Raw genomic sequence first — 26,324 nt, 5'->3', positions numbered from 1 at the left:
GTAGGTGGAACTACAGTGATGCAAGAGGGCAATGAGAGACAATGATATTATCTCTCGGCTCGCCCACCGCACCTCTTCCAGTGCAGCCTTTGCGGCCTGGCTGCAAACAGGGCATGGCCCGGCCCGTGGCCCAGGGGCTGGGGAACCCTGTTTTAAAAGACATAGAATGCATTAAGGTAAAAATCCATCTGCCTTAAGAAATATTTTAACTCTTTTCTTGCCACTGTATATCAGCCACCTGATCGTTGTATTTAGCCGTGGTAGCACAGCTCTGTTCTGTCAGCAGGGATGTGATGGACTTTCTTTCACTGCAAAGCAGGGAATAAAATCCAGCCCATCCCTTAGTAAAAGCACCACACACTGTGTACACACAAACACTGGCTAGGCACACATTTAACCCTTTGATTGCCCCTGAAGTTCAACCCTTTCCCAGCCAATGTCATTAGTACAGTGACAGTGCATATTTTTAGCACTGATTACTGTATTAGTGTCACTTGTTCACAAAGTGTCAAAATAGGCCTCTTTCACACGGACTGTCTGTTCAGGTCCGCCTGTACGTTTTTTAGGCAGACCTGAACGGACACTACATAGACCTCTATAGAGCGTCGGATGTCAGGTGTGATATGTCCGCTGACATCCGACCCGCTCCGATCTTAAAAAGTGTGACGCGGGAAAAATCTACTTTTTCATCCGTCTGCAGATCGGATCAGATGATGACGGACTCTACGGTCCGTCATCATCCGATCCCCCATTGTTACATTGTTTCCGATCCTTCCTCCACTCATCAGTGTTACATTGTATCCCATCCTTCCTCCACTCATCAGTGTTACATTGTATCAGAGCCTTCCTCCACTCATCAGTATTACATTGTATCTGATCCTTCCTCCACTCATCAGTGTTACATTGTATCCGATCCTTCCTCCACTCAGTGATACATTGTATACATATTATAATGTATTAGGAAGGAAGTTTAGTACATGGAGGAAGCTCTGCTGATTTTATCATCCAATCATGTGCAAGCAAAAATGCTGTTTTTTATTTCCCTTGCATGTCCCCCTCAGATCTACAGCGACTGCACTTCCAAGTGCACTTGTAGTACAAAGTGGATTTGCCTTTAGTAAATAAACCCCAATGTATCACTGAGTGGAGGAGGGATTGGATACAATGTAACACTGATGAGTGGAGGAAGGATCGGATACAATGTAACACTGATGAGTGGAGGAAGGATCGGATACAATGTAACGCTGATGAGTGGATTGAGGATCGGATACAATGTAACGCTGATGAGTGGATTGAGGATCGGATACAATGTAACGCTGATGAGTGGAGGAAGCATCGGATACAATGTAACGCTGATAAGTGGATTGAGGATCGGATACAATGTAACACTGACTAGTGGATTGAGGATCGGATACAATGTAACACTGATGAGTGGATTGAGGATCGGATACAATGTAACACTGATTAGTGGATTGAGGATCGGATACAATGTAACACTGATTAGTGGATTGAGGATCGGATACAATGTAACGCTGACTGGTGCTCAGTCATGTGACCCCCGTTGCTCCCCCACGTGGTGCGGCAGACGGGGCTGGGATTGGCTGTGTGACGTCAGCGGGTGTTTGCGGAAGTGAAGAGGTTGTGAAGGTGATGGCGGGGGATCAGTACTGGCAGAGAGGCCCCGGGGCCGCCCGGGATATGGATCCCATGGACCGGTTTATGTGTCCCATCTGTCTGGAGCTCTTCCAGGATCCTGTGAGGGTGGCGTGTGGTCACATGTGAGTGCTGAGGTCACGTGATTAGGAGAACTGCAAGTCCCAGCATAGTCTGCTCTTACACCCCCCCCCCCCCAGGTGTACAGGAGGGATTATGGGGACTTGTCTCGGGGTGTGATTTATAGGAATTCATCTTTTATCTGTAAGGATGAAGAGAGAGAAAGTGAAGGAGATGTCAGTGACTTTCACCCTTATAATGGTGCCCTATATATCTCTATGCAGAGGATCTCCTCTTATCTGTGTGTGCGGGGACCTCTCCCTTGTTATCTGTGTGAGGGGGTCGCCTCTCCCCTGTTGTCTGTGCGCTGGGAGGTCGCCTCTCCCCTGTTGTCTGTGCGCTGGGAGGTCGCCTCTCCCCTGTTGTCTGTGCGCTGGGAGGTCGCCTCTCCCCTGTTGTCTGTGCGCTGGGAGGTCGCCTCTCCCCTGTTGTCTGTGCGCTGGGAGGTCGCCTCTCCCCTGTTGTCTGTGCGCTGGGAGGTCGCCTCTCCCCTGTTGTCTGTGCGCTGGGGGGGGGCGCCTCTCCCCTGTTGTCTGTGCGCTGGGGGGGGGCGCCTCTCCCCTGTTGTCTGTGCGCTGGGGGGGGGCGCCTCTCCCCTGTTGTCTGTGCGCTGGGGGGGGGGGCGCCTCTCCCCTGTTGTCTGTGCGCTGGGGGGGGGGCGCCTCTCCCCTGTTGTCTGTGCGCTGGGGGGGGGGGCGCCTCTCCCCTGTTGTCTGTGCGCTGGGGGGGGGGGCGCCTCTCCCCTGTTGTCTGTGCGCTGGGGGGGGGGGCGCCTCTCCCCTGTTGTCTGTGCGCTGGGGGGGGGGCGCCTCTCCCCTGTTGTCTGTGCGCTGGGGGGGGGGGCGCCTCTCCCCTGTTGTCTGTGCGCTGGGGGGGGGGGCGCCTCTCCCCTGTTGTCTGTGCGCTGGGGGGGGGGCGCCTCTCCCCTGTTGTCTGTGCGCTGGGGGGGGGGGCGCCTCTCCCCTGTTGTCTGTGCGCTGGGGGGGGGGGCGCCTCTCCCCTGTTGTCTGTGCGCTGGGGGGGGGGGCGCCTCTCCCCTGTTGTCTGTGCGCTGGGGGGGGGGGGCGCCTCTCCCCTGTTGTCTGTGCGCTGGGGGGGGGGGGCGCCTCTCCCCTGTTGTCTGTGCGCTGGGGGGGGGGGGCGCCTCTCCCCTGTTGTCTGTGCGCTGGGGGGGGGGGGCGCCTCTCCCCTGTTGTCTGTGCGCTGGGGGGGGGGGCGCCTCTCCCCTGTTGTCTGTGCGCTGGGGGGGGGGGCGCCTCTCCCCTGTTGTCTGTGCGCTGGGGGGGGGGGCGCCTCTCCCCTGTTGTCTGTGCGCTGGGGGGGGGGGCGCCTCTCCCCTGTTGTCTGTGCGCTGGGGGGGGGGGCGCCTCTCCCCTGTTGTCTGTGCGCTGGGGGGGGGGGCGCCTCTCCCCTGTTGTCTGTGCGCTGGGGGGGGGGGCGCCTCTCCCCTGTTGTCTGTGCGCTGGGGGGGGGGGCGCCTCTCCCCTGTTGTCTGTGCGCTGGGGGGGGGGGCGCCTCTCCCCTGTTGTCTGTGCGCTGGGGGGGGGGGCGCCTCTCCCCTGTTGTCTGTGCGCTGGGGGGGGGGGCGCCTCTCCCCTGTTGTCTGTGCGCTGGGGGGGGGGGCGCCTCTCCCCTGTTGTCTGTGCGCTGGGGGGGGGGGCGCCTCTCCCCTGTTGTCTGTGCGCTGGGGGGGGGGCGCCTCTCCCCTGTTGTCTGTGCGCTGGGGGGGGGGGCGCCTCTCCCCTGTTGTCTGTGCGCTGGGGGGGGGGGGCGCCTCTCCCCTGTTGTCTGTGCGCTGGGGGGGGGGGGCGCCTCTCCCCAGTTGTCTGTGCGCTGGGGGGGGGGGGCGCCTCTCCCCAGTTGTCTGTGCGCTGGGGGGGGGGGGCGCCTCTCCCCAGTTGTCTGTGCGCTGGGGGGGGGGGGCGCCTCTCCCCAGTTGTCTGTGCGCTGGGGGGGGGGGGCGCCTCTCCCCAGTTGTCTGTGCGCTGGGGGGGGGGGGCGCCTCTCCCCAGTTGTCTGTGCGCTGGGGGGGGGGGCGCCTCTCCCCAGTTGTCTGTGCGCTGGGGGGGGGGGGCGCCTCTCCCCAGTTGTCTGTGCGCTGGGGGGGGGGGGCGCCTCTCCCCAGTTGTCTGTGCGCTGGGGGGGGGGGGCGCCTCTCCCCAGTTGTCTGTGCGCTGGGGGGGGGGGCGCCTCTCCCCAGTTGTCTGTGCGCTGGGGGGGGGGGCGCCTCTCCCCAGTTGTCTGTGCGCTGGGGGGGGGGGCGCCTCTCCCCAGTTGTCTGTGCGCTGGGGGGGGGGCGCCTCTCCCCTGTTGTGTGTGTGCTGCAGACCCCCTGTTATCTCCTACAAGGGATTGTCGACCCAATGTAGCCTGCTCTGACCCCTCCACACACAGAGCGTGTCCAGGAGGGATCGTTGTCTTAGTCTGGGATTGATAGGAATTGATCTTTTATCTGTAAGGTATAGGGTATAGGAAAGAGAAAGTAAAATCGGATGTCAGCTTCTGTATAGGGTCTCTTTATACTGTACTTGTATCTCTTATGCCTTCTGTGAGGGGGTCACCTGTGTATGCTATACTGATCATTCATGACCAGGGGAACTACAATTCCCAGTATAGCCCTCTCTAAGCCCCGCACATACACAGCAGATGTACAGGTGGCGCTGTGGTGGCTTGTTTTAATTTGTGGTTGCTTAAATGAAACTCGTGTATGGGTGAGGAAAGGGAAACTGAAAGCTGCTGAGATTGTGAGTGACTTTCACTTTTTCCTTTTATATGGAGTGCTTTGTACCTTTTTTTTTTTTTAAATAAAGGGACCCCTTCTCTGAATGATGCATTATGGGAAGAGATAGTTTACAGATTACTTCTGGGAGTGATGATCCTCTATTGGTGCTTCTCATACAAAAAAAATTAGGATGTTGAAAGGAAATTGGTGCGAGGCTCTGAATGTACATTCCCTACTCTTTCTATTTACAAGCCATTGTCATGCACTAAAATAGAATTCCAGACAGAACAGCAGTTATTATTACAAGTAATTATATAGCGCAGTCAATTTATGAGGCACTTTTATACATACACTAGATTACCAAAAGTATTGTGACGCCTGCCTTTACACGCACATGATCTTTAATGTCATCCCAGTCTTAGTCCGTAGGGTTCAATATTGCGTTGCCCACCCTTTGCAGCTATGACAGCTTCAACTCTTCTGGGAAGGCCGTCCACAAGGTTTAGGAGTGTGTCTATGGGAATGTTTGACCATTCTTCCAGAAGAGCATTTGGGAGGTTAGGCACTGATGTTGGTTGAGAAGGCCTGGCCCACAGTCGTCACTCTAATTCATCCCAATAGTGTTCTATGGGGGTTGAGGTCAGGGCTCTGTGCAGGCCAGTCAAGTTCCTCCACCCTAAACTTGCTCATCCCTGTCTTTATGGACCTTGCTTAGAGATTTGGCCACAATATGTTCTCTTGCTTAGTGTGACCAGTTTTTAATAGGAAAGATGAGGGACTAGCAGGAGCCCCAGGGATATAACAGAAAGGAACCAATACAAAGAGTACATTAACCTTTCTCATACAAGTGCATGTTACTGCAACCATGTATCAGGACTATGAAGTGTTGGGGTAAGAAATGTTTTAGATTCCACTTTAGGGAAGAATTTCAGGAAAAATCTGTTTTCCTATGCCATGGGGCTGTGCCAGCACTGTATGGGTTAACTGCTTGTTTTGTCCAGTGGCACAGGGGAAAAGCTTTAGTTGCTTGATCCCTCGTTCCTCCGGAACATAGCGCTCCCCCCCCATGTCCAGCGGTGGACTGCTCCTACCCTCCTACGCATCCAGAGCTGGTCTGTGGGCATGATGACGTCAGGAACAGTCCATTCACAAGACTAAAATGAGCAGTTAACCTGTGCGGGCATAGCCCCACTACACAGGAAAATAAAAATCCTGCTGTAAGGATACCATAACATCCTTCACAATGTAATACTTTATGAATAAAAATTAAACTGAGTTTTTTTTTTTTTTTTTCTTCTTCTTCTCTCCGCCCCCCGCAGATTCTGTATGATGTGCTTCGAGCAGTGCATGACACAGAGGAGTCCCACATGCGCGGTGTGCCGCAGCCGCCTCACCCCTGGCATAAAGGCGTCTGATTTGGAGAAGCAGATGAGGGAAACCCACACCTCTTGTAAAGGTTGTCATTCAAAGGTAATTATTGGTGGGGGATTCTCACGCTTTTTTTTTTTTTTTTTTTTTTTTTTTTAAACCATGTGTGGTGTACCTGATCTCAGAGAGGACTATTTTGTGGGTTGGGTCAGTAAATGACGGGACGTTACCTTTCCATTCACTAGGAGCTGGAGGCCTCGTTGTGACTGGAGTGATGTTGCTGTTTCTTGGTTGGATAAAATTTTGATTAAAGTGTTACTAAACCCAGCACTCTGCAGTCACTATATCTGCTCTCCCACAGTACACAGAACACGGAAATGCAATTATTTTAGTGAATATAAACTGCTAAATACTAGGTGTCATCTGATATCTCTTTTTTTCAGGCCGATATCAGATGCAAATATTTTGTACATTTTAAAGTTTTTATTTTTAAGCTACTTTCACACTGAGGAGCTTTACAGGCGCTACAAATAGTGTGTCTCCAGTGTGAAAGCCCCGAATGCTTTCACACTGGGGCGGTGCGCTCGCAGGACGGTAAAAAAAAAAAAAAAAAAAGTCCTGCAAGCCGCAACTTTGCAGCAGCTTTGCTTTGTAGGAGTGATTTATACGATGCTGCTAAAGTGCTCCTGCCCATTGAAAACAATGAGGCAGTGGCACTTTGCAGGCGGGTTTAACCCTTTTTTTCGGCCGTTAGCGGGGGTTAAAAAAGCACCCCGCTAGCGGCCAAATAGCGCCGCTAAAATGAAGGTAAAGCGGTGCTAAATATAGCGCCGCTTTACTACCGTCGCCCGCTCCAGTGTAAAAGTAGTCTTACACTGTCCTTTTTTTAAGGCACTCTTTATGGAGAGATCTGAAGTCCTATAAGACCCCAAACCCCTCCTCTACACTTGAAATTATTGAAAACAACACCAGCTTGAAGCAATATGGGTACGTTTCTGATCAATACTTTGAAAAATTTTGTATATCGCCCCCTACTAAATACCTTTTCTCATCGGCAGTATAGTAGGAGTTTTCATTCTCCTCTGACTGTCCTATGAGGCTGTATGACTGCTGGCCCTCTGTCTGGGCAGTGCTCATTAGCCCTTTTCTGATCACATGCAACCTCCCCCCAAAAAAAAAAATTCTAGCAGTACAAGCCAAACCGAGCATCTGTGCTATCAGGAGATGGATTGAGGACTGTGGGAGAAGGGGAGTGTGACAATGCGGAGGATTAACCCCTTACCTTCCAGGCAAGTATAGCAAGCATGCTTTACTGCATATACAGACTGATTATACTCCTTGTGGGTTTAGTAACACTTTAAGCTGAGAAATGGTGTAAGGTACGGCCCAGTGTTAATTTTGGTAGCAGATTTCGATTTAGTTTTAGTCTTGGGACTAAAATGGCATTTTAGTTTTAGTCCCATTTTAGTCTTTTGCAATTGTTTTAGTCGACTAAGTCTCCAGGACATTTTAGTAGACTAAAACCAATTTTAGTCGTCTAAAATCGAATGGGTGTAATTAAACTGTAATGCATTAGTGAACATTTCTCTACAATTTCCAAACTCATTATATACCACTGGAGTGAAAAATCGAATATGTTGTTAATTATGGTATTGAGATATGAACATGCATTACAGGCCAGTGTTAATTTCTAGGACAAATTTCAATTTAGTTTTAGTCTTAGTCTTTTGACTAAAATTGCATTTTAGTTTTAGTCCCATTTTAGTCTTAGTCATGTTTTAGTGGTAATTTAGTTGACTAAAATTAGTATTCATTTAGTTGACTAAAATGTTTTAGTCGACGAAATGAACACTGGTACGGCCATTACAAATTCAGGTTTTTTTTCAGTAAGAGATTATTTATTAGATCTTTTGGTAATGATAACAAAGTGCCTAATATATGTCATTTATTCTCATCTGATTCCACAAAACATTCACAGTTCATTGAAGGTAACCCGGTAGAATAGCAGAGGTTTCCACTGACTGACTCCCAGGAGCTGTGCTATTTTCTGAACAGAAACCTAGTCCTGCCCATTGGAGTGTCTCCCTGGGGCGATAGAAACCTCTGTTTATGGACGGCAGCTTCCGCTGTGACGTGAAGGTGCCCTTGTGAATTTGGTCCCTTTTAATTACTTGACCTCCGGAAGATTTACCCCCTCATCGTAAACAGGCCATTTTTAGTGATACGGCACTGCGTTACTTTAACTGACAATTGCGCGGTCGTGCGACACTGCACAAATAAAATGTTTTATTTTATTTGCACAAATAGAGCTTTCTTTTGGTGGTATTTGATCACTTCTGTGTTGTTTGTTTTATTGTTTTTTTTTTTTTGCGCCATGAACAAAAAAACCGGCTATTTTGAAAAAAAATAAATAAAACAAAATCTTTTACTGTCTGCTATAAAATATATCCAGTAAATAAATAAAATGTCTCAATAAATTTAGACCACTATGTCTTCTACTACATATTTTTGATTTAAAAAAAATACCAATAAGCGTATATTGATTGGTTTATGCGAATGTTATGGCGTCTACAAAATATAGGTTATATTTATGGAATTTTTTATTTATTTATTTTATTTCATATTAGTAATAGCGGTGGATCAGTACTCGGGGTTTTCACGCTGGAATGAGAGGAGAGGCGCTTTGTAGGAGCTATTTATAGCGCTAAAGCGCCTCATTGTGAGAGCAGCCTAGTGACGTTGTCCCCTAAATATTCCTCCCACTTCCCTAAGTGGCAACAACATCCCGAAATACATACTTTCAGCTCTGCTTCAAACTTCTTTATTATGTGATCCTTCTCAGCTTTTACCGGAAAATGTCCTGACCACATCCAGCTCCCACTGTGCTTGGCATGCTGTCCCTTTACCCCTCCTGAATGGCTGTGGGTTGCAAAAGGAAAAAGACCGGCCATAGGAATAAATACCGTCACTGGATCTATGGAGGAGCATCTTTGTCAACATAGTACAGGGCTACAAAGCACCTCCCCTCTCTTAAGTTTCCCAACACCTGAGGGGGTGTTCTGAAATCTTCTAAGGTAGCTGAGCACGATGTAACCGAGTGCTGCACAGGAAGTAATCGACTCACTAGATTTCTGGCAGGATCATTAGTATGAATGGATATAACAAAACGCTTCCAATGGCATATTTAACAGACCAATGGGGAACAAGTAAGAGTAAAAGAACAGCCTTAAGGCTAGCTGGCCGTTTCTAAGTCAACCTATGGCAGCCTCCAGCACGCCTGCACTTGGAGAAGTGTGTTTATTGATGTTATTGACCACCTGAAAATGCTAGTTGCTTGGCTGTCATGCTGACACCTCTGACATTTAGTACTGCTTGAAATACTGCCCAGTAACAAGTACTCAGAGTTTGGACCCACCCTGCTGCATATTTGTTAATGGGAAGCCGTACTGAGAGAAATATTAAAGCTACTTTCACTGATCTACTGCTGCCTGTCTGCCATGCTAATGCTCTTTCTTTTCATTAAAGCTGAATTCCTGGAATTACTTTGTAAAAAAGTGAAGGCAAACTAAGACTTAAGTCCAAGGAGGTGCATGACAACTCCTAGGCTTTTTGCTATTATTTACATCTGCAACATCTGACAGTCTTTTTAGACTCCCCGAAGGCCGTATTTGCAGGAGCCTGGTGTTGATGCTTCAAGTCTAAGCACCTTCAATATTAGAGTTGGTGCAGCTGCTATGCCTGCCCCTCCCCAACTCCTGCCAAATCACAGAAGCTTTCTGTTATTTGAAAGAATTCACAAAATACAAAGCCTTCTCTGAATGGGCAGCAGAGGGGAGGGGTGGGTATAGCTGCTCTGTGTGCCTCTTTCCCTCCTTTGTCACAGCCCTAAGTGTCTGCACATGTTCAGAGAAAAGCCATAAACCTGTCAGATATAAATAATAACAAAGTGTCTGCAATTCAGCTTTTTGGCCTCGTTCACACCATGGTGCGGAGACGTCTGTTTTTCTGCATGCTTCCTGTAAGGGCACAAAAGAAAACAAAAAAAAAAACGCACACAATTTGTTCTCTATGTGCTCTGTTCACACCACAACATGCAGACTTTTTCTGCGCAGGCCTCTGCGATGTGTATGCAGTTTTCTCTGTCATGTCCCATTGAGGCCCTCCCCCCCCCCAACACACACACACACACACACACACACACACACACACACACACACACACTTAACACCTTGATCGCCTCCTAGTATTAACCCCATCTATGCCAGTGTCATATTGTTTTCATTGATCAGTGCATTTTTATAGCACGGATCAACGTAATGTCACTGGTCCCCAAAAAATGTCATTTGGGGTCAGATTTGTGCACAGCAATGTCACAGTCCCGCTAAAAATCGTCGCCATTACTTGTAAAACAATTTTTAAAAAAAATGTCCCTATATCCTGTAATTTGTAGACGCAATAACTTTTTGCGCAAACCAATTAAGCCTATTGCAATATTTTTATTTTTTCCCCAAAAAATGTAGAAGAATATATATTGACGTAAACTGTTGAATTGTTTTTTGTTTTTGTATTATAGCAGAAAGTATAAAATTGTTTTTGTTTTTTCAAAATTGTTTCTCTTTTTGTTTATAGCGCAAAAAATAAAAGCCACAGAGGTGATCAAATACCACCAAAATAAAGCTCTATTTGTGGGAGGGGGGGCATACATTTTGTTTGGGTACAACGTCACGCGGTCGCACAATTGTCAGTTAAAGTGACCGAGTGCTGTATCGCAAAAAATGACCTGGTCATTAAGGGGGCAAATCCATCCGGGGCTGAAGTGGTTAAAGAATCATGTGACCTTCCATATCTGTACTACTTGGTGGCAAACGTGTTTCAGACTTGAAGTCAGACATGAATTCCCCTCCAGACTCAGCCAGAAATCTCTGGGTTTCTTTGTATAGAGTGGGATTTCCTCTGATAAAGTAGAGGGATTTACATTCAGCAACAAAGGCCTTTACTTACATAAATGATCTACTCTACAGATGCTCCTCTGTAACATGCGGGCCCACGCCTCAAACTGTTCTCAGTATCAGAACTATGTCATGGAAGGCATCAAGTCGGTGACCAAGGACAAGTCAGCACACGCCAAGTAAGTATTGCACTAATCTGTGGCATCTATTTAGTGCTGTTTATTAATTAAAATGTTGTGGGGGGGAGAGAGTTCCTTTCATCCACTTAAAGCATTCAGATTCTTCCTTTAACCCTTTTGCTGCCAGCGTTTTTGCATTTTTTTTGTTTTTTTTGCACACCTCCTTTTAAAAAATTCTTTTATGCCTGAAGGTTACATAAAACACCCAAAACCTATAATTTCTGAAAGCAGACACACTAGAGAATAAAATAGTGGGTGTTGGCATTTTTTTTTTTTTTTTTTTATGTCACACGCTATTACCGCACAGGTCTAGACAATGCAAACATTTCAGTAGAAAACACACTAAAGTGAATTTTAGGGCAAACAAATGCAATACCTTACCCATATCTTTTTTTGAATAGAAAAGCCGAGGTCACACCGAGTAAATAGATACCAAACATGTCAAATTTTAGCTTTGCTTGCATTCGTGAAATGGTGACAAACTTCAGTACCCTGTATTCCTATAGGCAGCACTTCAAAAGCCCCCAATAGGGGGCTCAGTTTTGTGTTACGGAGGAGGTATTGTGCTAAAATGATTGCTCTCACGTATTGCAATTGGTGTTTTTGTGCGTTTTATGTAGGGGCCCCCTGCAGCTAGGGGTGGGGTTGCGATTGTGACCCCTGCAACCCCTTATACTATGCCCATGGGTGGAGGGGGGATTATGGTGTGGGGTTGCTTTTCAGGGGTTTGGCTTGGCCCCTTAGTCCCAGTGAAGGGAACTCTTAAAGCGGTTCTGCACCTTAAAAAAAAAAAAATATTAAAAGCCAGCAGCTACAAATATTGCAGCTGCTGACTTTTAATAAATGGACACTTACCTGTCCCAGGGTCCAGCGATGTCGACAGATGACGAGCGATCGCTCGTCTCTCTGCTGCCCCCGCCGACTTTCCGGCACACTAGGTCCGACGGGATCAGTCTGTCGGACAATCTGATCGTGTGTGGGCTAGTCCGATCGTTTTTCGAAGAAAAAAAAATAAATATCAGACGGACCTAGAAATAGAACATGTTTCAAATCTATCCGACGGACTAAAAATTGGGAAAACCGTTCGCCTGTGTGCTGGTCCGATGGACTAAATACAACGCAAGGGCAGCTATTGGCTACTGGCTATTGAACTTCCTTGTTTAGTCCTGTTTATGTCATCGTGTTCAAAACTAACAGACTTTCGAATGGACTTAGTCCGTTCGTGTGTGGCCAAGTCCATTCGTTCGGAAAGTCTGCCAGAAAGTCCTGTCGCGTGTACGCGCCATTAGTTTGCCTAAGAAGTTGAAAAGATCTCTTTTCAAGTACCATTCAGTATAGCAGAAAAAGGCACATGATGGAGGAGAGTTCCTCATGTGAGAACGTGTAATCCATAAAACTTCGCCACCTAGCGCAAAAGCAATGGGTAGTGCAGAAGTTTTATACTATGGTGTCCAATTTCTCCAAGTTGAAAAGTGACAGTAAAGCCTGTTTCATAGCCATGAGATGAGGCAGAGAGGGATAGATCCAATTGCACAAAATTGATCTGTAAGCTACAAATAAGCAGATACGGGCCCATTGAGAAGGATCCGTGGGGGTTGATGCAGAAAGGGTAGTAGGCTTTGTGAAGTCATTTAAATTGAGTCTTTCGCCAGGTTTCCAATATGATGAGCTTGCAGATCTTACGATAGCCCACGAGAAGATTTGTGATACTAAACACACACACTGTTTAATTTACATTATCCTTTGTATGTCTGTATGTGAATGATGGCTCTGTAATTATTTTAATAATAAAAAAAAAAATGTAAATACTCTTTTCCAAATCGATATACAGCTGTCACATGATCCAACTCTCTCCCAGCCTGTCTGCAAGGAAACATAAGCAGGAGGAGCTTCTATTCCTCTGCTGCTGGTCAAATGTAAAAAAAAAAAGCCTTTGGAATACAGAATAAAAATAAATAATTATAGATTTTTATGACGATTTAAAAAAAGTTTATTTGAAATCAAATATTTAATATTTTTTGGTAATAACATGGTGTGAATGGATTTCTGGCAATCACGGCTGTGTTACGCCTCTCCAGCCTTTGTTTTAGAATAAGAGGGCAGGTGAAGCCTCCATAATTCTACATGTAATATCCTGCCCCCTTTTTGTGTTTTTATTTTTTTTTTTATTTTTTTTTTTTAAACATTTTCTATTGTCACATGTGAATAATTGTACAATAAACATTTGAGAAATTACATAATTGTAAATGCATGATATATATATATATATATATATATATATATATATATATATATATATAATATATATATATATATATATAATTTCTCCCCACTAAGCACAAAAATTTACCATAGGAAAATAAAACCAAGAACCTCACAAGAGTGAAGCCCACCCTCATCCCACATTTGAATCCAGGGTTGTGTAACGCCTTATATCAAAACAATGCTAATAAAATAAGACCTTTATGAATCATACAGAGTACCCTTTGTCCCAGTGTGTTCCTATGTAGCTAAGATATTAGGGTCTACCCTTGATCTAGTTACAGATTTTTTTGGAGCATCCCCTAGCCCAGTGATGGAGAACCTTGGCACTCCGGATGTTTTGGAACTACATTTCCCATGATGCTCATGCACTCTTCAGTGTAGTTGAGCACTATGGGAAATGTAGTTCCAAAACATCTGGGGTGCCAAGGTTCTCCATCACTGCTCTAGCCTCTTATTCATCTCATAAAGTGATATCAGAGTTAACTTGGAAGAAACTGGTTATCAGTTCAAGAGTAGCAGTACGTATCCAGTTTATTGCTATTAATTTTCTTACATAAAAGTACAGCAGCACCAAAAAAAGCTCAGTATCATTATCCATCGTTTTATCTTCCAGGACCCTAAAAGACAAACCAGAAGACTTGCATATGTTTGGTAAATCGAACATGTCTGCTATAAATTCCTTAACTTTTGACCACAGAGGTCTAATTTTTTTTGGACACTCACATAACATCTGTATACAGTGCCTTGAAAAAGTATTCATACCCCTTGACATTTTCCAAATTTTGATCATGTTACAATCAAAAACTTAAATATATTTTATGTGATAGACCAACAAAAAGAGGCACATAACTGTGAAGTGGGAGGAAAATGATAAATGTTTTTCAAGGTGTGTTTTTTATTTTTTTTTTTTTTATTTTTTTTTTTACAAATATGTGAAAAGTGTGGTGTACATTTGTATTCTGCCCCCCTGAATACTTTGAATTGATTCCACTATTAGGGGTATCAGAGTAAAGGGAGCCGAGTACAAATGCACACCACACCTTTCACATATTTATTTGTAAAAAAAAAACAAAACCTTTTTTAAACCATTTATAATTTTTCTTACGCTTCACAATTATGTGCCACTTTGTGTTGCTCTATCGCATAAAATCCCACTAAAATACATTTACGTTTTTGGTTGTAATATGACAAAATGGAAAATTTCAAGCGGTATGAATACTTTCTCCAGGCACTGTAAATGATCCACTGTCAGTTTGACATTTTTAACGCATATCTGTATCCTTTTTCCCCATTTTAAAGGGGCGCTGAGGTGTATAATACAGTTGCATCATAATCTCAACATAACATCAAATGTATAATTTTGTCCCTGGAGGGAATAAATGTGCCTACATAAGTATCAAGCCCATCAACTCATAGTTCCTTCGTCAAATCAGGTGCTATACCCAGCCACCGTTCCTGTGCGTTATGACATTGCCTACTGTTGCCCTCATTGTGTTTTGCTCGTTAGTGGACATGGAGGAGGAGGGAGGGAGTGTACTACGGTATCATTTACCACTGTGTATACGCCAACATGTGTGACTCTAAAGTCACATGGGCTGTTCAGATGTGATAGGGAGGAAATGCTCGGCATAGAAGCTCACTGAATACTGAGCATGTGCAGAGTTGCCACCGCAGCTGAAAAATCCCTTAGCTGATTTGGGGACATGGACAGAAGGGGGAGATAGAGCGGCAGGATTATTCAGGTTTTTTGCAGATTACAGAAAACAAATCTCATAGTGATGGAGTGAGTAAGAACAGCATGGAATACACCATTTTATTGATTTTCTTTCTTCTTTCCTTTCTTCTTTCCTTTCTTCTTTCCTTTCTTCTTTCCTTTCTTCTTTCCTTTCTTCTTTCCTTTCTTCTTTCCTTTCTTCTTTCCTTTCTTCTTTCCTTTCTTTCTTTCCTTTCTTTCTTTCCTTTATTTTTTTTATTTTTTCCTTCCTTCCTTCCTTCTGTATTTAGTGGCACTTTAAAATGACTGTCTAGTACTGATAGATATGATCTGATTGTGGCGGTGAGCACTTTGAAAACAGCAGTGATGATCTATGCAAGCTTTATTCGCAATCCTTCACTGCACGCAGTGTGTAAATGTTTTACTGAAAACCTTAACATTTATTTATTTTTTTAACTCTTCTCCTAGAGATATCCCAAACCGATTCACGTTCGTCTGCCCTTACTGCCAGGAACAGAACTTGGACCAGGAAGGGCTAGTGGATCATTGTAGGAAGTATCATTATAGTGACCTCACACCTGTGGTAAGGCCTTGTGTTGTATTAGTGTTGAGCATTTCCGTTCTAGTCCTCGGTCCTATGAACATTTGCTGTATTATCTTTCTCAGGTTTGTCCTATATGTGCCTCCATGCCCTGGGGGGATCCTGGCTACAGAAGTGCCAACTTCATGGAGCATATTCGCCGCCGCCACAAATTCTCATATGATACTTTTGTTGTAAGTACGCTTACTTTGTGTATATGCATCACCCAGTGCCAATTGTTTTGTGTACTTTTTAAGGAGTATGACGTTCCAGGGTTAAATCTGGAATTCGAGAGAAATAGAAATGCGGGAAGCTGTGCACAAAAATAAAAGGTAAACGGAGCAAAGTACTCTCTCTGCAGCTGATCTTTTGCCCATTACTGACTTAGCCAGCATTGTTCTGCACTGTCACTGTGTGGAGGTGGTCATCTTTTTGAAGGAACTGGGCTTTGCTTCCTTGTGTCAGTTGCCCCCTTTATGACTGGGGAAGAAATGAATATAATAATAACATTGTAGTGCTTGGGGTTAGGTAGTCTGTGGGGTGAGTGCAAAGCACTTCATGCTGCTGTCCTCATGTATAGCCAGCTCTGTTGAGTACAAGACTAAGTGCAGTGTCACAGGGGGGAATTATATGTAAAGATAAAAAACACAGGATTAAAATCAATTTTCGCCTTCTACATGAAATGTAGCTATCAGCCTTGGATCCTCTGTCCTGTGGATAACGCTGGGATCTGGTCAATGGCGAGTATATGTTTTGGGGATGGACTCTATGATGCAAGTCACTGGCAAGCTCAGTGGTTGAAGTAGGAGGGGAGAGTTCTTGTACCAATCAGTCCTTCGGTATTGCGCCACCCGTGGATATGTTTCATCCTGTTGCAAGCCCCATAGACGTCCTGTGGCCACCAGGAAATTAAACCAGCCGAGGGCAGAAGTGAAATCACCGGATGGACAGGCATTACTGAGAAACAATAGGGGCCTCTGAAGGGGCAGTGAGCTCTGAGCGCGTAGCCTCTATTGTTTCCCAGTATGTTCCTGTCCATCTGATAAAATGATTTCTGCCCGTGTTCCACGCTGGTTTCTTTCCCTGGTGGCCACCTATGGGGTCTACAACTGGATGAAACATCTACACGGGCGGCACTGTACCGAAGGACTGATTGGGACAAGAACTCTCCCCTCCTACTTCAACCACTGAGCTTGCCATTGACATGCATCGCAGGGTCCATCCCCAAAACGTCTACTCGCCATGGACCAGATGCGGACGGTATCCACAGGACAGAGGATCCAAGACTGATATCTACATTTCATGTGGAAAATTTATTTTAATCCTGTAAGTGTTTTTGATCTTTACATTAAATTCCCACCTGTGAAATTGCACTTAGTGGCTCTTCCCTTTCCTCTTCCTTCTAGTACAGTGACAGTGCATAATATTAGCACTGATCGCTGTTGATGTCAGTCAGTTTCCACCAGTGTCAGAGTCAAATTGCCCGCTGCACTATCGCAGTCCCGTTTTATAAGTCGCTAAACACCACCATTAGTTGTATAAAACCAAAAAAAAAAATCCAGTGTATATGCCATAGTTTGTAGGCGCTATAACTTTCACACAAACCAATTAATATACACTTATTGGGATTTTTTTTTTTATTTATGGCATATGTTTTTTTTATTTTTTTCATTTTTTTTGTTTGTTTTTCTTCCAAATTGTTGATCTTTTTTTCGTTTTATATAATAAAAGAAAACAAAAGTGATCAAATACCACCAAAAGAAAAGATCTATTTTTACGAAAAATAAAAATGATATAAATTTGTTTGGGTACAGCGCTGCATGACCACGCAATTACTAGTTAAATTAACGCAGTGCAGAATAGCAAAAAAACAGCTTGGTCATGAAGGGGGGGGGGGGGGTAAAACCTTCCGGAGCTGAAGTGGTTATTTAAAAAATTGGCTGTAATATTTACTCCAGCCCTGCTCTGTTTTCTTCAGGATTATGAAGTGGATGAGGACGCTATGATGCGAGAAGCGCTGGTGCGATCATTGATGGATAACTGACGGTAGCACCACCCAAAACCGTACACCATAAACTGGCTCCACACAACATGCTGGGACATCTCAGCAGATCAATGACATACATAATGGCTGTGGCCTTGTGACAAAACTTTATTGCTGATAGAATATGAAGTTGGGGTTCTCTTCCAGAGGGGGATTGTATCAGGTTAATCATATGTGCGTGTTGTGTGTGAACCCACCAAAACCTTTTTAAGCCTGGACCATGATGGCATCCTTTTCAATAAGTACACACAAAGTTTAAAAACAAGAATTTACAGTAGATCTAAACCCCCGTGACCAAAATTCATATCTTTTAACATATTAATATACATTTAAATGTTATTATCAATACTTTTAAATATGCAGCTTTTATTTAAAAAATAAATTGGTGATCCTATCATGAAGATCCCTTTTCAGGTATTTCCTGACAACTACCTCCTGTTGTGCTTCTGCTTTTGTCATCCTGGCACATCTGTCTTTGTTGGAGACTTGCAGGCGGCTGCACTACTGTCCACCACAATAATAAAAAAAAAAAAAAAAAAAAACAGTACTGAGCAATAATGTGCCACCGAAGCTAGAGTATGGAGACAAGAACTGGCTGAAACAGGCTGTAAGAAAAAAAAAATCATTTTATATAAAAAAAAAAGCAAATATTTACAGTACTGTAGCAAACGAAATAATCCAATTATGTAATTTTGTATATATAAAAAAAAAAAAAAAATTTCAGTACTGTAGCAAAATCCTGTAATATATATATATATATATATATATATATATATATATATATATATATATATATATATATATATATATATATATATATATATATATATATATATATATATATATATATATATATAGCTAATCCTTTCAGTACTGTAGCAAACTGAATAATCCAATTCTGGTTTAGATCTGCTTTAATTTAACACCAAAAAAAAAAACAGAAAAGGGACATAACTTACAACCAGTAGGATGTGACCCTCTGCTGTTAGTAGTAATCCTCCGCCGCCCTGATTTTGGCTGCGCCTAGGCTTTGAACTCGTCCTAAAAAACAAGGTAAATGAAGAGTAACAGCATAAGAAGCTAAATAAGGTTGTCTTTTTTTTTTTTTTTTTTTTTAATGTTGATCCAGCCCTCCATTATCCGATGCAAACAATGTTTTCTCTGAAAATTTCTCATTGCATTGGACTAAGCTGCACTGCAACCACCCCGCAACTGCATACGTTGCACGTGACTGCAGTGTGGTAATGCTGGATTTATGAGGTTAAAACGGGTGGTGAGGGTGCAACATATTGCCTCTCCACCACCTGTCAAATGCTTTTTGAAAAGCGATCTGAGCATGGATTGTTTTTTAGCGGAGCAGCGGTCCTTGCCGTTATTATGAACAAGTCCTAAAGAAGCAGTTCTGATAGTACAGGAATGGGAGTCAGGATTAAAAGTCAAATTTTATGTTCATTCAATAAAAACTTTGTGAAACAAAAGTAACATACACACACCAATATAAAAACCAGCATTCCCACCTGGGGTTGGTCACGGGGGGGGACTAATCGTTGGACTGTGAGATGAATGGGGGGGGCATACATACAAGTACCCCATATTCAGAAATACTATTAAAAATGATTGTAAAGTCCTAATTTTTTCTTTTTAAACAATAAACATGTTTATACTTACCTGCTCTGTGCAATGGCATGGAATTGCACAGAGCATCCTTGGACCTCCTTTTCTTAGGTCTGCTGTCGATGCTTCTGGCTCCCCCCCCCCCCCGGTTTGCCACTATAGGAAGCCGCTTCCTATTGTGGCACACCTGCAGGCTCCATCCCGAGCAGCGCTGCCTGTGTCCATAGAAGCACACGGCTTCCCTGCACCCCCAGTTCCCTCGTCACAGGATTTCACTGACAGCCTCAGCAAAGCCTGTGAGGGCAGGAAGTGAGGAAAGAGAGCCAGTGCAGACGGGCACAGCACTGGATCAAGAGAGGACTCTGTTAAGTATTAGAAGGGGGTGAAGGCGTGATACTTCTACCAAAACCATTTTATGTTTAGGCTTTAGAACCACTTTACATTTTTAAATTTTTTTTGTATTCGTCATTACTCTTACTTTTGCTCTCTAGCCCAGGTTTTCTTTAAATAATAATCCTTTCTAAAGGACAGGAACTTATGGGGTATTACTGCTAGGTGTTCCAAACCTGTCAGGCTGGTGATAAGGCCAAACAATTTGCGAGGCCATATTGCAGTATTATTGGTCGAAATATACTAAAGCCAGGCAGGAAGATAGGCAAACACTCTGGACAGCTGTTACAGATTTTTAATGCTGGATTTGGGACAGCGGACAGGTAAGTCAGGCAAGGACAGGGCCGGGATAAGGGGTGGGCAGGAGGGTTGGATGCCCTGGGCACAATGGTTTACTGTAGGGATTGGAAATGCCATGTTACAAGGCAGGCGGGAGTAGTGACAGCGGCAGTGATTCTTGACAAGCAAGTGATCGCTGGGTGTGCAATCCCCTAAGCTTGCCCATCTAGAGCTGGGGGGGAGGGGGGTGAGGGGGCACAGTTTGGCATGTTTACCCTGCTGGCTGTCCCATGTCCTGACACTAGGCAAAGATCACTGCTTTTGTAGAAGTTATTCAGACAGCTGTGGGTTCCACGTAAAATATATATTGTTTTACTGGAGAACATCTTTAATATTCAGTCTTTAGTGTAGAGTTTTGTACATGGGGTATCTACCGGCCACACTACTAGAGACATTTTGAGACCTAGGCTACCCCTAGAGCCTAAACATTTCCTAGGATCTAGTGAGATCACCACTCCAGAGAACCGGTAGACTTCATTCTTCCCAAGCACTGGCACAGTCCTCATAATGTCTTCCTTTATTATATGCCACCAACAGGTGCTCTCTTTCTGTTTCTGATATCAGGGAAAAGCTGAAGTTACCATCTTGTTTTTATGTGTGGTTTTTAATAAGTTTATGTTTTTGTTTTGTTTTTTACCTGTGCTTCAGAAACAATGAGTGAAGATGAGTTCTATTTAATTTTTTTATTAGTCCTTATCTGTAAAATCCGAAGCCTCAGGAATAGTTGTCGTTTCTGTCTTGGCATAGTTTTCTTGGTTACTATCCACAGAACAACTTGGGGTTTTCATTAAATTGTATGTCCACCTAAAACTTTTTATTTATTTTTTATTTTTTTCTTGGACCGTGGAAGGATTAGAACATTTTTAATAATTTCTGGGGCTCCATTGGAGAGATTTTTCCCTCTCTTGTCCTTCTGACATTTTACCAGACATGAAATGAGTGGAAAAATCTAACCGCAACAGAGAGAGAATTAAAAATTCCATGCTGTAATAGAGTAGAGGAAGGCTAGAACCTCTGTAGATTTTGCCTCGCTTCCTGTCTTGTAAAATTCTTCTCACCAGGACAGGACGTGAGGGTAAATCTCTCCAAGAGCTCCTTTACACTTGTGTACCCCTGCTGAATTGCAATCCGTGGTAGATTGCTTCTCAAGGGTGTTTAATAGGGGATCAAGAGTTGTTACGTCGCCTCCTCACTGCCTGTTTATAACTCCTAAAAACTTGCACCACTGAGCTGCAACCATGTGCATTATACAAAGTTGTGGCGCGGCCTCAATAAGCTAAATGGGTCATTTTCAGCGGGCAGTACTGCCACACTACTATGCAACCATGTGTGTTACACAAGGTTGTGTTAGGGCCCCAAAAAATTAAATGGGTAATTTTCAGGAGGCAGTACTGCCACACAACAATGTGCATTACACAAGGTTGTGGAGTTGCTCCATTAAGTTAAATGGGTAATTTTCAGCAGGCAGTATTGCCACACTACGATGCAAAGAATTGCGGAGTGACGTGTAGTCCCCTGCTTTTGCAATTTTTTTTTTTTTTTAACAAAGATAAACTTCCTTTGCAATCTGGCTGGGGAAGGGGAGGGGGTGTGCATGTTTTTACTAAAAGCCGCCCCCACCCTCTTTTTGGAATGCACCCAGTGAAATCAACTGAAGAAATTTGCCCTCTTGGCTTCTGGATGCCCAGCACAGGCTCTTATCCAGTTGGCCAAAATGTTGTTTTTCTTCTTTTTTTATTTTTATTTTTTTTTGTTTTTTAGTTATGAAATTTTATAATGTGTTTTTAGTGAATGCTTATTTTTAGTTGTATTGTTTAACTTTAAAGGCCTGTTTGCATCTATTCAAGCCTTTCACTTCTTGTCCAGTAGACACAATAGGAAGTAAGAGAGAATATCTCCTAAACAAGGAAAATTGTTACCGGAATTTGTGTCTTCATTGGAATATTTTCCTTCTGTTCCTGTTCAGGTGAAAAAATAAACATAATTTTTTTTTTTCCCCCATCAATTTCAGTTTTGGAGACAATGGCCACCACTACAAGTAGAAAGGGTGAATTTCCCCAGAAGGAACAACCAACAGGCATTCTAACTCTTCTCTATTGCACCCAAAAAATAAAAAAAAATGTCTGTAGATGCACTTTACAATAGAAATTTGCAAATCTTTTCTTTTCTGTACCTGGCTGAGAGGATGAAATGACTTCCCTTACACCTCTGATCCAGACTCCTCTAGGGTGTAGTACAGGCAGTCCCCGAGTCACATACATACCACTCATACTTACAAATGAAGGGAGACAACAGGAAGTGAGAGGAAATATACCCATAGGAAGGGAAATTCACTCCTGTAAGAGTCATGGGAAAAAGATGTCTCCACTGAAGCTTTATCACCAATCCTTGTTTCCACAGCAACTCAAAAAAATTCAAAATCCAATTATCACGAAGACAGAAAGTGAGGTGAAATCTTTTGAAGCGAAGCACAGACAGCAAAACAAACCTTAGAGGGATGTTAACCCTTCCCTATGCTATCTGAAAAGTGTAAATTATTTTTTTGGGCTGGAGTTCCTTAAAAAAAATGTACCTGTTCCAACTTGCATACAAATTCAACTTAAGAACAAAGCTACAGAAACGTATCTTGTTTGTAACCTGGGGACTGCCTGTATAGGAATTGCGACGGCATGGGGGCCAGAAGTCCAATCCATTGAAACTTCTTCCTGGAGTCAGGCTTGGCTTTGAGGCTTATGCAAACTAACAGTAATGTCCCCAACAGCAGGTAGACCAGAAGGCAGCTGGTTGAGATACTGCAACTCACAGTAATCAGGAAGCGGAGAAAAATAATCTCCGGGTAGCAGGCAGTTCCATGGTAAGGAGGCAAGCTAGGATCACACCAGAAGGTCAGCTGAGACAAGCTGCGGTCAGGAACTATCTAAGGTCAAATTTAGAGTCTTCTGAGACTAACCATGGTCTGGAATTGACCAAGGTCAAACCCAGAGTCTTCTGAGACTAACCATGGTCTGGAATTGACCAAGGTCAAACCTAGAGTCTTCTGAGACTAACCATGGTCTGGAATTGACCAAGGTCAAACCCGGAGTCTTCTGAGACAAGCAATGGTCTGGAATTGGCCGAGGTCAAACCCAAAGTCTTCACAGACTAACCATGGTCTGGAATTGAACAAGGTCAAACCAGAGTCATCTGACACAAGCTATGGTCTGGAATTGGCCAAGGTCAAACCCAGTGTGTTCTGAGACAAGCCATGGTGTGGAATTGGCCAAGGTCAAACCCAAAGTCTTCACAGACTAACCATGGTCTAGAATTGGCCAAGGTCAAACCCAGAGTCTTCTGAGACAAGCCATGGTCTGGAACTAGCGAAGGTCAAACCAGGGATAGACGGAGACAAGCTAAGATAAACCGCAGTAAGGCAGAGCAGAGAGAAGAATGTCGGCAGGCCAGGTTAGCAATAAGGAAGCTGATCACCTGGACAGATTCGGGCTCCAAGCCCTAGGGTTCTGGCTCAGCTATGTTGTTTAAATGAGACCATCTTTTGCCATTTAGTGTGCTCACGTGAATTGGCTTGTTTTCCCAAGTGTGCATGCACATGTAACCTTCTGCCAATGACCCTTGTTCTAAACATTTGGTGCACATCTTCTCCTAATGCCATCTTGACACTTTCCTTAGTGCCTGTCTGTATAATCAAGCAGTACAGACAGCATTTCTGCTAAGTGCCTGCCATCTGAGAAAGAAGAGGAGTAAAGCACAGTGCAGTAGGAAGGATCATTTACAAACTGTATCTAGAAATGGGCATTATCTAATGGTAACACAATCCTACAATAATTTATGTTGTGCCTAACCCTGTCCTCTTCTAAGAACTTTACTCTGTTCTGTGGATTTGTTGTGTCTGTTTTAAGTCTTTCCTATTGTTGATGTAAATGAGGCCCTGAGTCCTATTAAAAGAACCAGGAGGGTCGGCTGACCTTGGATGTGATTGGGTAGAGCCATCTTCTGTCACGGATTTGAAGAGGGAGGCAGGCCCAGGTCTTTGGATCTGTTTGCCTTCACAAATACATCCAATGTATCCGGCAATCTTCACAGATTTTGCAAATCTTTGTTTCTGTCCTGAGCAGCAATAAATCACTTCTTTCCTTTACAAGCATTGGGTTTTTATTTAACAGCAGCGTCAGAGAATGCTCGAAATTAGGGGTGACAAATGCAATTTCATCGCAGACTGCATCAGCAGTATGGTTCCCCTCAAAGGGTCAGTTGTATTTGTATAAATGTATCTACTCTCTATCATATTAAATGATTGCCTCTGCATTCGATTATTACTGGTTTTTGTAATAATTTAAGTTTTTTAAGCTGTGCAGACAGGCACGGATCCCACTCGCAGTCCTGTAGCAGATGATGAAAGTCTGAAAAGGAAGGTTGCACGCTGCTGGTATCATCCATAGGAAACTTTTTCGGAGACCAGTGGCGTCGCTAGGGTTGGTGTCACCCACACCCCCCTTCCAGTATAGTCCTAGTATCTGATGGGTAAGTACTATTCAGTAAGTACTTCAGTATAGTCCTATCTGTTACGTAGTCACTCTGGTATAGTCCTGGGGACTTGGTGGTAAGTAGACACGTGCGGTTTTGTTTTGTTCCAAATTGAAATTCTGACAATTTTTTGGTTATTCTGATGTATCCGATTTTCTGAATTACAATAGGAACGAATTTAAACGAATCCAAAAGAACCAACACTAAAATAGTTTTCTAATCAAATTTAAATAGTTTTCGAAGAGACTAAAATAGAATAAAAAATAAAGGCATAGAATAAAATAGAGTATTAACCACCTTCAGGAATTCGATTTTCGAATAGAATAAATTCAAATAGAAATTTGAAGAATAGAATAGACTTCTTAGTAAGTATTAAAATCACTCCCTTGCCACATCTGTAATATTTGAGAACAGAAGGAGAACAGCTAGGGATTCAGCCTTTAAAGGCAATTTGGACCACATATGTACAAATAAAATGTATTTTTATATAATCTAACAGTATATAATTTTTTTAATTTTTTTTTGCAAGAGCAGAACACAAATGGTAAAAACATGTAATCACGTATGTGTAGAATTTAGGCCACAATGGCCAGATACTGTAGAAAATATTGGTTACAATATCAGATGAGTGAGCCCCTGTGCGTCAAAGAATAGAAAAAACAATGGAATATAAATAAATATAATCCTCTTCCAAAATTAGAATTTTGAATAGAATAAATTAGAATTTGAATGGGATTCAAATTGAAATGGATTAAAATTAGGGATGCACCGAAATTTCGGCTGCCGAAACATATCGGCCGAAAATGCCCTTTTCGGCAATTTGCCAAAAGAGAAAAACGCCCGATAATGGAGCCCAAAATGGCTCCGCCCCCCACCTCTGGTGCGCCCATCATGAAAAGCTATATCATGCTATAGTGCAGGAGAGCCGTCTCCACCACCTGTTTGATCACAGCGCGGGAACATCACAGCTTTCAGTTCAATAGCTGTTTGTTCCCGGCCGCGCGCCGTCACGTACAGCCACCCTCCCTTGTCCGGGCACTTTGATAGACAGATCACCCGTAGGATTGGACGGATGATCTGTCTATCAAAGTGCCCTGACAAGGGGGAGGGGCTGTACGTGGCGGCGCACGGCCGGGAACACACAGCTATTGAACTGAAAGCTGTGATGTTCCCCTGCTGTGATCAAACAGGCGACTCTCCTCTTCTCTTCACAGGTTAGCTGCTATGAGGGGACACACTGGCTGCAACCGGGGACACTGGCTGGCTGCATTATATCAATTATATCATGTGTGCAATTTCTGACCATCTCCTGTACCACGTCCCCAGCCTCTGACCACCTCCTGTACCACGTCCCCAGCCTCTGACCACCTCCTGTACCACGTCCCCAGCCTCTGACCACCTCCTGTACCACGTCCCCAGCCTCTGACCACCTCCTGTACCACGTCCCCAGCCTCTGACCACCTCCTGTATAAAAATATTTTTTTTAAAACAGTCATTTTCGGTATCAGTGCTGTTTCGGTATCGGTTTTGGTTTTTGGCCTAGTGTATTTTTCACTTTCGGTATCGGTTTCGGCACCAAAAAACCCATTCGGTGCATCCCTAATTAAAATTTTCTGAATGTGGTTGAATTGAGTTCATTTCAACCGAATTCAGGAAATTCAAATCAATTATCGATAAATGAGACTAATTCCGAAAACAAATTATACAAATTTAGCTAAAAATTTATGTAATTAACAGATCGAACCAAAATTAATTTTTTCATCCTGGACATGTCTATTGGGAAGTATATTCTCAGTAAGTCCTCTGGTATCGTACTCCATCTGTCAGTCCCAGAAAGTCCTCTCGGGGTAATATGAGGGGTAGTAC

The 26,324-nt window shown here is 43.9% G+C and overlaps 1 protein-coding gene across 1 annotated transcript; it reads left to right on the top strand.

The window, feature by feature from the left end:
* Nucleotides 1–1,605: 1,605 nt before the first annotated feature.
* RNF114 (ring finger protein 114) lies at nt 1,606–24,075 on the top strand. Its single transcript, XM_077460514.1, has 6 exons — nt 1,606–1,778; nt 5,815–5,965; nt 10,885–10,991; nt 15,439–15,553; nt 15,637–15,744; nt 17,529–24,075. The coding sequence occupies exons 1-6, from the start codon at nt 1,651–1,653 to the stop codon at nt 17,592–17,594; spliced, it is 675 nt and encodes a 224-aa protein (XP_077316640.1). The 5' UTR covers nt 1,606–1,650; the 3' UTR covers nt 17,595–24,075.
* Nucleotides 24,076–26,324: the final 2,249 nt, after the last annotated feature.

The sequence above is a fragment of the Lithobates pipiens genome, unplaced genomic scaffold (assembly GCF_037356315.1).
Source record: "Lithobates pipiens isolate NorthernLeopardFrog02 unplaced genomic scaffold, aLitPip1_a1.2 Scaffold_28, whole genome shotgun sequence".
Lineage (NCBI taxonomy): Eukaryota > Metazoa > Chordata > Amphibia > Anura > Ranidae > Lithobates > Lithobates pipiens.
This window is presented reverse-complemented; position numbering and strand designations above follow the sequence as displayed.

What these genes read in the sequence shown, in the direction of transcription:
- RNF114 (XM_077460514.1), top strand. Translation starts at nt 1,651, where the DNA reads ATGGCGGGGGATCAGTACTGGCAGAGAGGCCCCGGGGCCGCCCGGGAT. An exon ending in GTAAAGGTTGTCATTCAAAG is followed by an intron (nt 5,966 to 10,884) that starts GTAATTATTGGT and finishes TCTACTCTACAG; the next exon opens with ATGCTCCTCTGTAACATGCG. An exon ending in TCTCATATGATACTTTTGTT is followed by an intron (nt 15,745 to 17,528) that starts GTAAGTACGCTT and finishes TGTTTTCTTCAG; the next exon opens with GATTATGAAGTGGATGAGGA.